Source organism: Ostrinia furnacalis, unplaced genomic scaffold (assembly GCF_004193835.3).
Source record: "Ostrinia furnacalis isolate ACB-3 unplaced genomic scaffold, ASM419383v2 OfSCF7469, whole genome shotgun sequence".
Taxonomy (NCBI): Eukaryota; Metazoa; Arthropoda; class Insecta; order Lepidoptera; family Crambidae; genus Ostrinia; species Ostrinia furnacalis.
Window position 1 is genome coordinate 278,654 of NW_021137708.1, and position 12,951 is coordinate 291,604.

Consider the following 12,951-nt stretch of genomic DNA (forward strand, 5'->3'; position numbering starts at 1 on the left):
GATGCTGATGTTCTTTCTTTCTCAGATCGTGTTCTTTGGCGGGTCAGGTGACTTTGTACTACTTCCAGAAGTGGGTGAAAGAATAATGATGGTGCTGATGATGATGATGATGAAGACAAACTCACCAACAACGTTGATCCAGGCCAGGGCTTCGGCGGCGGCGTCGCCGGCGCACAGGCCGCGTAGTGCCAACAACAGGTTCAGGTTCTGACGACCGGTAAGGAACTCGTCTAGGCCCGAGAATTGCGGGCAGTAGCCGAGGCCACGGAGGTACTGTGAACAATACATTTATTGTTGCAGAATAGCAGCTATTGCAAGTGCATAAGGTGGCTGTGTTTTATAGGTTCTGCTGGTCCACGGATGTAAAGCGGACAATACGCTAGCTTAGAGGTTTAGCACTCCCAGTCCTTCCTTTTTTATACCCGTTCCCCCCGACCCACCCTGAGCAGGCATACCTTACCGCCTCGGTGGGTCTGGGTGGAACAAATGTGAAACATGTAACTAGTTAGTAACTTAGTTCTTAAGAACGTCCCTAAATAAATGTTATCTTGTAGCTAAAATGGACGAGAAAAAAAAAAGTGCATAAGGTATCATAGTACGCAGAACTGACAGCCGATGGGGCAGCAAGGTTCTGGAATGGAGGCCGCGTACCGGAAAACGCAGCGTGGGACGTCCACCTACAAGGTGGACCAATGACATCGTAAAGGTAGCAGGGAAGCGCTGAACGCAGGCCGCTACCAATCGATCAACGTGGAAAGTATTGGGGGAGGCCTATGTTCAGCAGTGGACGTCCTATGGCTGAAAAGATGATGATGATGATGAAGGTATCAGAGTTGGATAAGTTCTGGCAGCCAGTGAGCAATTCATCTAGCCCGGAGAACTGCGGGCAATAGGCGATGCCACGGAGGTACTGCAACAATACATTTGTTGTTGCAAAATAGCAGCTATTGTCAGTACATAAGGTATCAGAGTTGGATAAGTGCTGGCGGATCGTCAGGAACTCGTCTAGCCCGGAGAACTGCGGGCAGTAGCCGAGGCCACGTAGATACTGCAACAATACATTTATTGTTGCAAAATAGAAGCTATTGCAAGTGCATAAGGTGGCTGTGTTTTATAGGTTCTGCTGGTCCACGGATGTAAAGCGGACAATACGCTAGCTTAGAGGTTTTAAAGGCACTTACAGTCGGCAGCAGATCAGACTATGTATAATTTTATTGTTGCAAAATAGCTATTTATTTTATTTGTATTGCTATTACAACTATAAAGTTCAAATTTTTATAATAGTGTACCTGTGCGTTGTTCCCGTGTGGTACAGTGTACCCGTGCGATGTACCATTGTGTATAGCGTACCTGCGCCGAGTCCATGCGCTGTCCCTTGGCGAAGATGCGTCTCTCGTGGGCCACTGCTCGCCCGTCAGGACTTGGAACATGCTCGACTTGCCCGCGCTGTTCACGCCTAGTAGACCGAAACACTCGCCTGGAGTGTGGTATAGTGTACCCTTGTGGTAGTGTACCCTTGTGGTATAGCGTTCCCTTGTGTATAGTGTACCTGCCACGCTGTACGTTGGCGAAGACGCGTCAGCACGCAGTCGAAGCACTCGCCTGGAGTGTGACATAGGTACCTGTGCGTTGTACCCGTGCGATGTACCCTTGGGTATAGCGTACCTGCGCCGAGTAGCCGTCCATGCGCTGTCCGTTGGCGAAGATACGTCCCCTCGTGGGCCACTGCTCGCCCGTCAGGACTTGGAACATGCTTGATTTGCCCGCGCCATTTACGCCCAGTAGACCGAAGCATTCGCCTAAGGAAGCACGTGGAGTTGTTTATAATTTGAAATTGCCCGCGATGTGGGCCGAGTGGAAAACGATTAGCTTTAAAGCTCGTTTCTAAACAAAAAATAATTATTCAAATCGGCGGAGTTAGTTCTCAAGTGATATTCAATGTCACATCATTAGGTCATTTATGCCCGTTTTCACCATCAATCCTTAATTTTTAAGTGACCCCTATGAAAACAAAATTCCTGTTATGTGTTACCATAGGGGGCAATTAAAAATTAGGGATTATGGTGAAAACGGGCATTAGTCTCTATTGCAAGAAGACGACACTCTTTAATCAAATTTGAATACCAAAAGTAAAAGGAGGATTGCCTACAATCCGCAAGCTGGCTAGAGGTAGTCTCATACGACACCCATAGGAAGACGGAACCACACGTCCCCGTTACACTTGTGATAAATAATGCTTATTAACACAGATCTATCTAAATTTATAAAAGACTGACTCACTCATCACGAAATCTCAGAAACTAGGAGTGCTAGTGTTAGCTAGGAGTCTCAAAATTTGCAGGGGGTTCCTTTTAGAACGTAGGTGCTCACTAAGATGGGATTTTGCAAAATTCAACCCCTAAAGGGGTAAAACGGGATCCACGCGTACGAAGTCGCGGGCGGCCGCTAGTATCAAAAAATAATGACACAGAAAAGTAACTAACCCGAAATGAAGATGGACGAACCTTTTTTGACGGAGAAGCTGACGCCTTTAACAGCGTTGCAGCTGCTGCAGAGGCCGCGGTAGCGCTTGTGGATGTCAGACGCTAGCAGCGCGTCCGCGATCTGTCTGTCCGCTGGAACAACGGAACAATAATAATAATAATAATCGTTGACATCACCATCCCGCATGACGAAAACCTCGTGAAGGCCGAGAAGGAAAAACAAAGCAAATACCTTGACTTGGCCCACGAGGTGACCGCCATGTGGGATGTTGACTCGACGATCATTGTCCCGATAGTTGTCTCGGCAAACGGGCTAATAGCGAAGAGCTTCGACCAACATCTAAAGAAGCTCTCGCTAGATGGTTGGCTCAAAGGTCAGATTCAAAAGGCGGTGATCCTCAGCACGGCACGCATTGTCCGGAGGTTCCTCAGCCTGTGACCCTGACCACCGGTAGCTTGGGCCCTGCTCCGCTGCCAGCGGGTTAACTATTTTTAAGATTTTTGTTTTTATAATGTACTATTTTTATTTTTTTGATAATTAGGTACATTGTAAAAAGAAAAAATTAAAAATAAGAAAGAAAATTGAATAAAGAAATAATAATAAATACACTTTACTGCACACCAAAGATAAGAACAGAAAGAAAAGGAACAAACAAGACAAACAATGTATTTCAAAAGGGGGTATAAAGTAAGTGTATCATCTTCATCATCATTTCAGCCACAGGACGTCCAACGTCAGACGATGTATGTTGAACATAGGCCTCCCCATGACTTCCACGTCACACGGTTAAGGCCGCTTTCACATTAGATAGATAGATAGATAAAACATTTATTTGTATAATACTACTCGTATATAACATTAGGGCGTAAGAAGCGCGGTAGCAGCGTTTTTATAATTTGAAGGCAGACATCCGCTGTCATATAGTATGAAATTATCGGTAGCGCGTCTGTTGCGTTGCGTTGTGAAAGCGCTCTAACTATCGCACCTAACTTTGACATAACCGATGTTTTTTGTATGAAGTTTGACAGATTTTTGACGTTTGTCCCAAACGCGGGACCGCCCACAAATTACACTTTCTCTAGTGGATATTGAAAAACTCATAAAACTTATTTATTTTTGCAAAAAGCACTTTTAGAGTAAGCGCACACCGTTGATTTTTAGTTGGCCGATAGTTGTGCCCGATTTTAAATTGTATGAAGAATCGGCCAAATCGAATCGGCGTAGTGTGCGCACTCCCATACATGCCCATACTGATCAACTGCCCGACTAAACTATCGGCCGACTAAAAATCAACGGTGTGTGCCTACTCTTACACGTCCCAGTATTAACCCTGCCACTGCTTCGGTCAATAAATGGGCCAGTGCATTACTTACGTAGCTCGATGGCCTTCTCGACGTAAGCTCGCTCGGTCCGCACCACCTCGACAGCACATCAGGCTATACATTTTCGTTGCAAAGTCGCCCTTATCGCAACTACGTAAGACACCACAGTGTTTACGTTGACGTGCTGTCGACTGTACAACAATAAAGATATTGACTATTGTCTAGTGTGACAATACTTACGTAGCTCGATAGCCTTCTCGACGTAAGCTCGCTCGGCCCTCACGACCTCGTCGTTAAAGCGCGGCGCGGGCGGTGCATACTGCGCGTTCAGCGCTGCGTCCCACATACGCTTGAATAGCCCGCGTTGCGTCAAGAACACCAGAGTCTGTGGGACAGTCACAATAATAGTAAGAAAATCAGTCGGTCAAAGGGTTAAAGAAAATATATTGAATTCAAAATCTTTATTACCGGTCTAGCGCATAATTCTGTGTGACGTGATAAAGCATTAAAATCTGAAGCATGTCTGAAGTCTCGCTGACGTTTGATGTCACATTTTTTAACCGCCTCTGTGGTCTAGTGGTAAGACCACCTGCTTCAGACGCAGAGGTCCCGGGTTCGATTCCTAGTGGGGGCAGGTTTTTCTGTTCGGTTTGGTTGGTGGTAGGGCTTGTTCTAAGTCCGCCTGGCTAGCTACCACCATCTTACCTAAGTCTGTAGCCATAACACCAATGTTAACAGCATCGTTGTGTTCTGGCAGTTAGAGGTAAGATAGCCAGTTCCTCCGTGGTTGAAGATTCCTTCATCAGACACCTTCGTGAGATACAGGCCAAGAGCTTCCTCGTTGTGGATAAAAAAAACATAAACAATCTCCCGTGCCGCACCCTTTACCTCAGGCATTGACTCAGTTAAATCATGTTCACGATACGTCTCAGATATAGCTTGCTCTATCCACTTCGCGACAACTTTTGGCTTATAACAGATCTATGTTACGATTCACTTACCATCAAGATGACAATTTGACCAAACATGTAAAACAGCCATTTTCCGGGCGCGCCTTCGTCCAGGCAGAAGTAGCAGAACGCGTTAGTATTAGGATCTGATGCTGCAAAGAAAAATGTTTTTTTATTCAATTGTCCGTCCATAAAGCTCTAAGAAATATGTACAAATTGATTGTTAATATATTTATTTGTAATGGTAACATTAGAAATTCACACACACAAAGTAATCAAAATATGTGCTCATTATACACTGCGGTATCAGTACTCAACGTTCGAATAATCTTTAGTACTACGCAGGCAATGCAAACTGTTTACATTATGACGTCACTGCTGTCATCATTGCTGTGACGAGCAATGTGTTCTGATTTTGGGCATATTGCTGCGACACCGGCCCCGCCCCCTTGTCACATTTCCCTTTAGTTTCTGTGATTTGTGGTCCTAATCCCAGGGGTCGCCAACAAGCGGCTCGCGAGCCACATGCGGCTCTTTGGATGTGAGGCTGCGGCTCTTTTGTTCCATTCGCAAATATTATTTATTTTATTTAAAAAAAATGTTCTGAAACGATAAACGAGGTTTAGACATTACTTCTATCTCTCAGCTACTTATACTCGCTTTTCTTAAATAGATATTTTTCTTATGAATAAATAGATTACTTTTTTTATCAACAAACTTTATGAAAGTATGGAGGCTATTTATTGTTAGCAAGAAAAAAATTTGTGGCTCTTTAAAAACTTGAAATTTTGTAAATAGTAATTTTTGGCTCTTCCGACTCAAAAGGTTGCCGACCCCTGATCTATACTCACTGCAGCAAGCGTCGATATCGAAGTTTGACTCTGCTACTGGCAACACGGGACACTTGTCCCGGTTCAGGTTGCAGAGAGTGTTGTGTCGCGCCATGAATATACTATCCAGGACGGCAGACATTAGCGAGTGTAGCGGCCACACTGGGTTAGATACAGTCTAATAGTTACTCACTGCAGCAAGCGTCGATATCGAAGTTTGACTCCGCTACCGGCAACACGGGACACTTGTCCCGGTTCAGGTTGCAGAGCGTGTTGTGTCGCGACGTGAATATGCTATCCAGGACGGCAGACACTAGCGAGTGTGGGGGCGCCACTTCTTCTTATCGTGGCGACAACAAACCTACACAGTGTCAGCCCAAAACTCCGCTACAAGAGTGGCGTTGTCAGTAGCATTAATTAAATCCTCCTGCGTGCAGTTGCTCGGGCACTCAGGGCAAGACATCATGTGCTTCATCGACTGGGACGTTACTGGGTTAGATACAGACGGTCTAATAGTCTATACTCACTGCAGCAAGCGTCGATATCAAAGTCTGACTCTGCTACTGGCAACACGGGACACTTGTCCCGGTTCAGGTTGCAGAGCGTGTTGTGTCGCGCCGTGAATATGCTATCCAGAGGTGGAATTGTGTAAAGCAATCGTAATCATTTGACAGTTCATAACGTACGATAAAGTCAGTTAAACAAAGCGTTTGACAGAATAATCGTACGTTATGAACTGTCAAATGATTACGATTGCTTTACACAATTCCACCTCAGGACGGCAGACACTAGCGAATGTAGCGGTCACACTGGGTTAAATACAGACAGTCTAATAGTTACTCACTGCAGCAAGCGTCATTATCGAAGTTTGACTCCGCCACCGGCAACACGGGACACTTGTCCCGGTTCAGGTTGCAGAGCGTGTTGTGTCGCGCCCTGAATATGCTATCCAGGACGGCAGACACTAGCGAGTGTAGCGGCCACACTGGGTTAGATACAGTCTAATAGTTACTCACTGCAGCAAGTGTCGATATCGAAGTCGGACTCCGCCACGGACAACACGGGACACTTGTCCCGGTTCAGGTTGCAGAGCGTGTTGTGTCGCGCCGTGAATATGCTATCCAGGACGGCAGACACTAGCGTGTGTGGGAGCGCTACTTCTTCTTCTTATCGTGTCGACAACAAACCTACATAGTGTCAGCCCAAAACTCCGCTACAAGAGTGGTGTTTTCAGTAGCATTAATTAAATCCTCCTGCGTGCAGTTGCTCGGGCACTCAGGGCAAGACATCATGTGCTTCATCGACTGGGACGCTACTGGGTTAGATACAGACAGTCTAATAGTCTATACTCACTGCAGCAAGCGTCGATATCGAAGTCGGATTCCGCCACCGGCAACACGGGACACTTGTCCCGGTTCAGGTTGCTGAGCGTCTTGTGTCGCGCCATGAATATACTATCCAGGACGGCAGAAACTAGCGTGTGTAGCGGCCACACTGGGTTAGATACAAACAGTCTAATAGTTACTCACTGCAGCAAGCGTCGATATCGAAGTCCGACTCTGCTACTGGCAACACGGGACACTTGTCCCGGTTCAGGTTGCAGAGCGTGTTGTGTCGCGCCGTGAATATGCTATCCAGGACGGCAGACACTAGCAAGTGTGGGGGCGCCACTTCTTCTTCTTATCGTGTCGACAACAAACCTACAGTGTCAGCCCAAAACTCCGCTACAAGAGTGGCGTTGTCAGTAGCATTAATTTAATCCTCCTGCGTGCAGTTGCTCGGGCACTCAGGGCAAGACATGTGCTTCATCGACTGGGACGCTACTGGGTTAGATACAGACAGTAGACTATTAGTCTATACTCACTGCAGCAAGCGTCGATATCGAAGTTTGACTCCGCCACCGGCAACACGGGACACTTGTCCCGGTTCAGGTTGCAGAGAGTGTTGTGTCGCGCCATGAATATACTATCCAGGACGGCAGACACTAGCGAGTGTAGCGGCCACACTGGGTTAGATACAGTCTAATAGTTACTCACTGCAGCAAGCGTCGATATCGAAGTCTGACTCTGCTACTGGCAACACGGGACACTTGTCCCGGTTCAGGTTGCAGAGAGTGTTGTGTCGCGCCGTGAATATGCTATCCAGGACGGCAGAAACTAGCGTGTGTGGGGGCGCCACTGCACTGGACACAGATAGCAGACGGTCGGAGAATGATCTCTCCATTTTCATGCTGCCTACGGCTTTTAACATCGGCATTACGAGTACTGGAAAGAAATAAAGACACATTTATTATTTAAAGTTAAAGATCAGATGGTAGTTTCTTTATTAGCCTTGTTATATCAATGCTAAGTGAAAGTTATTTATAGCACTTAGGTCTGGTTTCCTCCAAAGCCGAGAGGAGACATGTGTTTGAATAGGATTACTAATGTTTGGCCAAAAAACGTTTCCCAAATTATCACATCGCAAACAACGTTTGGCAAAACAACTTATTGCAAACTTTTAATTCGCAAATGTCGTTTTTGGCATATTATTGTTTAGCAAATTATTGTTTGGCAAAGTATGTTTTGCCAAATGTTTCATTTGGCAAAAATATTTCACGATAAACTATTTACAAAACAATTTGATTGGTGCATAGAATGGAATACAAATTAGCCTGTGGTTATTATTTTGTTTAGTGGGTAGTTAATATAATTTTTTTTCTAAATAAATTTTCATATTTCATTCTTTTATCGAAATTTCCAAATGATTCATTAACAATAGAGATGATTCTAGCGCTCGGCGGCCGCTGCCGCGGCACGCTTCGCTCGCCTTCGCGCATTAAGGGTCACTGTTCTAACCTAACCTAACCTACTATTTTCTACAATACCTACTTTTTGCAACCATACTATTTTCTGCAATCTCTCTGTTTTACATAAAATTATTGTGAAAACCATGACCATGTGCCTTATGCTTTGATTTGTGGGTAACGGTGGGTACTCGTAAGTATGTGAAGTGTCAATTTGACCAAGCAAATTATTTGGGATATAATATTTGGCAAAATAAAACATTTGCTATATAAACATTTGCCAAGTAAAATTTGGCCAAATGTTAATTTGACCAAATGAATTAGTTGCGAAAAGTACAGTTGCTAAAAGTTTATTTGGGAAATGAAACTTTGGCGATAAGTTGTTTGCGAAGTGAAATTTGGCGAAACGGAAGGATACCGTTTGAATAACCAAACAGATTTCAAACTCGAAGCTGAGCGGAGAAGTATTGAAGAATATAATGTAATCTCGTCTTTTTTCTGCTTTGGTGAAAACCGGGCATTAATGTGCCCTTTTCTCACATAAAACAACAGCAATGCATATGAAAGTCTAATTAATTTTGAAGATAATTTCAGCAAATATGATAAATTACGTTATTTTAGTACACACAAAGTTTTTATTTACAATATTTTATATTGCTAGTCTTATTATATTATACATTACGTCGTCGAACGTAAAATAGTTCGTGCGTGACACCCAAAGTGGTCAAAATGTTGACAATGGTTGTCAACATTTTGACTCCAATGTAACAAAGACGTGTTGCGAACTTTTTGGCCACTTTAGGTGTTACGAGCTATTCGACGCTGACTATACTACAATGAGCTTACCAAATAGTATGATGGAGCAGAAAAGCACGCCGCCGGTGCCGTTCTCCTGGAAGTAGAAGCTGACGAGGTACGTCAGCGCCAGGAACGCCATCAGGCCCAGCACCAGCGACAGGCCCAGACACACTGGAGGGAGAAAAAGGTGATAATAATATGAGGTAGAGGTACCGTAACAAACAGGAAAAAATTAATGAAAGGGCTCTATAGGCTTTGTTGCTGGCAGTTTAGCCAGCAATCTTTTTGATATTTCTTTATGGCTTTTTACTTTTTTATTTTTGAAGTTACTAATAGTATCTTGTGTACTTGGCCCATAATTGGAGTTTTTCCTCACTAGTGTCTGCTCAATTACCAGCAGGCCTATCCCCATTACACTATACTCGTACTATACAGTCCACTCGATCAGTTTTACAGGCTTCTTATTTATTGCGGCCTAATATTTCCATATTTGTCAATTAGTCACCTATTACGACATTCACGGAAAGAGGTGGTCTTATTTTAGGTACTCTACTCGATTTCGATGGCCATGGCATGGTTATGTTGAGGGAGTAACAGTCCAACGGTGTTGGACTGCTGATTCAAGATCCGAGGAACGCAGGAAGCTGCCGGTTGCGTTTCGTTCGTTTCAGCCAAATGACGTCTGCCCGCATGTAGGTTCTTCCAGCGACCTTCACCAGGTCGTCGGTCCACCTAGTCGGGAGCCTGCCCACGCTACGTCTTTCGGCCTGTGGTTACAACTCAATAACTTTTCTGCCCCAACGGCCATCGTCTCTACGAGCTATGTGCCCCGCCCACTGCCACTTGATTTTAGCAATTCTGTGAGCTATGTCGGTTACTTTGATTCTCCTGCGGATCTCATCTCTGATTCGATCACGCAGGGAAACTCCGAGCATAGCCCGCTCCATCGCCCTTTGGATGACCTTGAGTCTGCTGCGTTTACTTACTTATAAATTTCGGGTCCGTAAATGTCTTGTCGTCGTCCAGCGCAGCACAGATGATCATAGCGGGTACTATGAGAGTGCTCGCATGGTATCAGCGTATGGAACAGCAGAGTGGCCGCCCAGTGAATTTGGAGACGCCTAAGATCCCTTAGACGCCCTTAGTCTCCTTTTATAGAAGCGTAGGGCTGGTCCTATCCTACTCTGCTAAAATCAGACGTTCATTTAGGGTTACTTACTTATAAATTTCGGGTCCGTAAATGTCTTGTCGTCGTCCAGCGCAGCACAGATGATCATGGCAGGTACTATCAGTGTGGTCGCGTGTATCAGTGTATGGAACAGCAGAGTGGCCGCCCAGCAGTGTAGTTCTGCAGGACAGCCTGCCATGCTATGTATGTAGACGGACGTATGCAAGACTTGGTAAAGGTCGCAGAAAGCTGCCGGCTGTATTTCGTTCGTTTCAGCCAAATGACGTCCACTGCTGAACAAAGGCCTCCCCCAAGGATTTCCAAAACGACCGGTCTTGCGCTGCCCGCATCGACCTTCACCAGATCGTCGGTCCACCTAATGGGGGGCTAGCTACGTCTTCCGGCCCTGCTGCGTTTACTTACATATAAATGTCTTGTCGTCGTCCAGCGCAGCACAGATGATCATAGCAGGCACTATCAGAGTGATCGCATGTATCAATGTACGGAACAGCAGAGTGGCCGCCCAGTAAATTTAGAGACGCCTAAGGTCCCTTAGAGGCCCTTGACTTACTTGACTTATGGTCCTATGTCCCCTAGATGGGGCAGAGGGCGTCCACAACAGTCCTCCATCTCGTTCGGTCTTGAGCTTCTCGCTTGATCTCGCTCCAGGTCTTGCCGATCTTCTTCGCCTCGTCCGCTACAGTGCGCCGCCAAGTTTGCCTGGGTCGACCACGTTTTCGTTCGACGTCCATTTAGGGTTACTTACTTATAAATTTCGGGTCCGTAAATGTCTTGTCGTCGTCCAGCGCAGCACAGATTATCATAGCAGGTACTATCAGTGTGGTCGCATGTATCAGAGTATGAAATAGCAGGGTAGCCGCCCAGTGTAGTTCTGCAGGACAGCCTGCCATAATGTGGATGTGGCGAGCGCCTGTCACGCGCTCACGGCATGGGAGTGAGGCGGCTCCAGATATGGCAGAGAGGAACACTGGAAAATGGAGCTTATTTAATGACACGGAAGGTGAAAAATATAATGGAGGTAAAATAATAAATAAATAAATAAAAACGTTTATGTGAACCAAAAGTTACATTATGCATGTATTACTATGCAAATGTTACAAAAATTGGTATGATGATCGGATGTCCCATGACCACTAAACTAGGTTTAACTAGGTTACAACTGTATCTTAGTAGCCAGTGATTCCTCAACTAAGATTTAAATACAATGACTTGGTCCGATTGGTTAGTCTTTTAAAACAGTGCTATATCAAAAAAAAAAGTTAAATTTAGTTTAAAACAGTGTTACATAAACAAAAGAATTCAAACAAATCAACGTATTATTGTGTGAGAGTGAGTGAGGTAAACACTGTGATAACATTTTCGAATCCCTTGAATTTAACCATGGCAAAGGAATGATTCCATTCCTCTTAAGACCATTAAGATGTTTCTTAGCAAAAGAAGATAAAAAGATTGTGTTATTAAATAAGTTTTTGGAAAAGTATTTATAGCAATGTGTGGTCTAATAATAGTGAGCATTTTGCCGCTCACCCAGGGTAGTACACACCAAAATGACGGCCCCAGTGACAGAGTTCACCATAGTGTTCACGTGTTCGTCGTGTAGCGCACATCACATGTCGCTTGACAGGGGATGGTTAATGGTCGTGAGCATTTTGCCGCTCACTCAAGATAGCTCGAGCACGGTACGCTCAAGCAAGGTACCACCAGTTCGATAGGATATCTGAAGCTGCGACGAATATCATAGATAACTCACTAAAGACCTAGATCACGCCCCATGTGACAGAGTTTGTCGCTTGACAGAGGATGGTTAATGGTCGTGAGCATTTTGCCGCTCACCCAGTGTAGCACGCGATTGATTCCAGTTCGATAGGATATCTGAAGCTGTGACGAATATCGTAGGTAACTCACCAAACACCAAGATCACGCCCCAAGTGACAGAGTTCACCATGGCCTTAGGCTGCACGATGGTATCCGTCATATACGGCACTTGCGCGCCTGGTAAGGGGTGGTTGATGGTGGTGAGCGTTTTGCCGCCAGCCCAGGGTAAAACTCGCGCTGCTAGTAGGTTCGTCAAAAGGTTCAGAGCTGAGGGCGCTGCGTGGCGAACTAATGTTGTGTACATCACCTGTAAACAATTTAATTGGTTTTACATGTTTCAACAGAAAATCTACAGCTTCGTGCAAGAGGATGGCATCGTGGATCGTCAGCTCGTTAAAAGTATAACGTGTGTAGGCCCTAAGATTATAGTCTATCCAATATAGCTTGATTAGAATGACGCCTGTCACACGAATGTGACTAGTGATGGGTATGTTTCGTACGGTTCACATAGATGTATCGATAAGTTTTCGAAAAAATGATATGAAAAAATGCACCCAATTTTTCTTCATATATCTTTATTCATGAAAATGACAATTATGATTTAAATTTAAAGACAGTAAAATTTAAAATTCATATCAAGGGTGTACAACCTAAGTCGTAGTCATTATCATCAGTGTTCTTCAGTGGTTTTCTCCTCTCGCTAGAGGGCGGTGGGCATCTCTTCTAGAGCAACGGTGCTATGAATACCCAAAAAATTACCGGTGATTGATTTCCGATG

General features: G+C 44.9%; 1 protein-coding gene across 1 annotated transcript in view; it reads right to left on the minus strand.

The window, feature by feature from the left end:
- The window catches only part of LOC114364780 (ATP-binding cassette sub-family A member 1), a 59,322-nt gene that overhangs the window by 10,293 nt on the left and 36,078 nt on the right, over nucleotides 1-12,951 (minus strand). Inside the window, exons 21-29 of the mRNA XM_028321083.1 lie at nucleotides 12,264-12,480; nucleotides 11,104-11,325; nucleotides 9,218-9,340; nucleotides 7,623-7,850; nucleotides 4,808-4,908; nucleotides 4,047-4,191; nucleotides 2,505-2,615; nucleotides 1,666-1,799; nucleotides 126-273 (exon numbers count right to left, since the gene is read on the minus strand). Of these exons, the coding sequence (XP_028176884.1) occupies nucleotides 126-273; nucleotides 1,666-1,799; nucleotides 2,505-2,615; nucleotides 4,047-4,191; nucleotides 4,808-4,908; nucleotides 7,623-7,850; nucleotides 9,218-9,340; nucleotides 11,104-11,325; nucleotides 12,264-12,480 (1,429 nt within the window). The remainder of the gene's footprint in view (nucleotides 1-125; nucleotides 274-1,665; nucleotides 1,800-2,504; nucleotides 2,616-4,046; nucleotides 4,192-4,807; nucleotides 4,909-7,622; nucleotides 7,851-9,217; nucleotides 9,341-11,103; nucleotides 11,326-12,263; nucleotides 12,481-12,951) is intronic.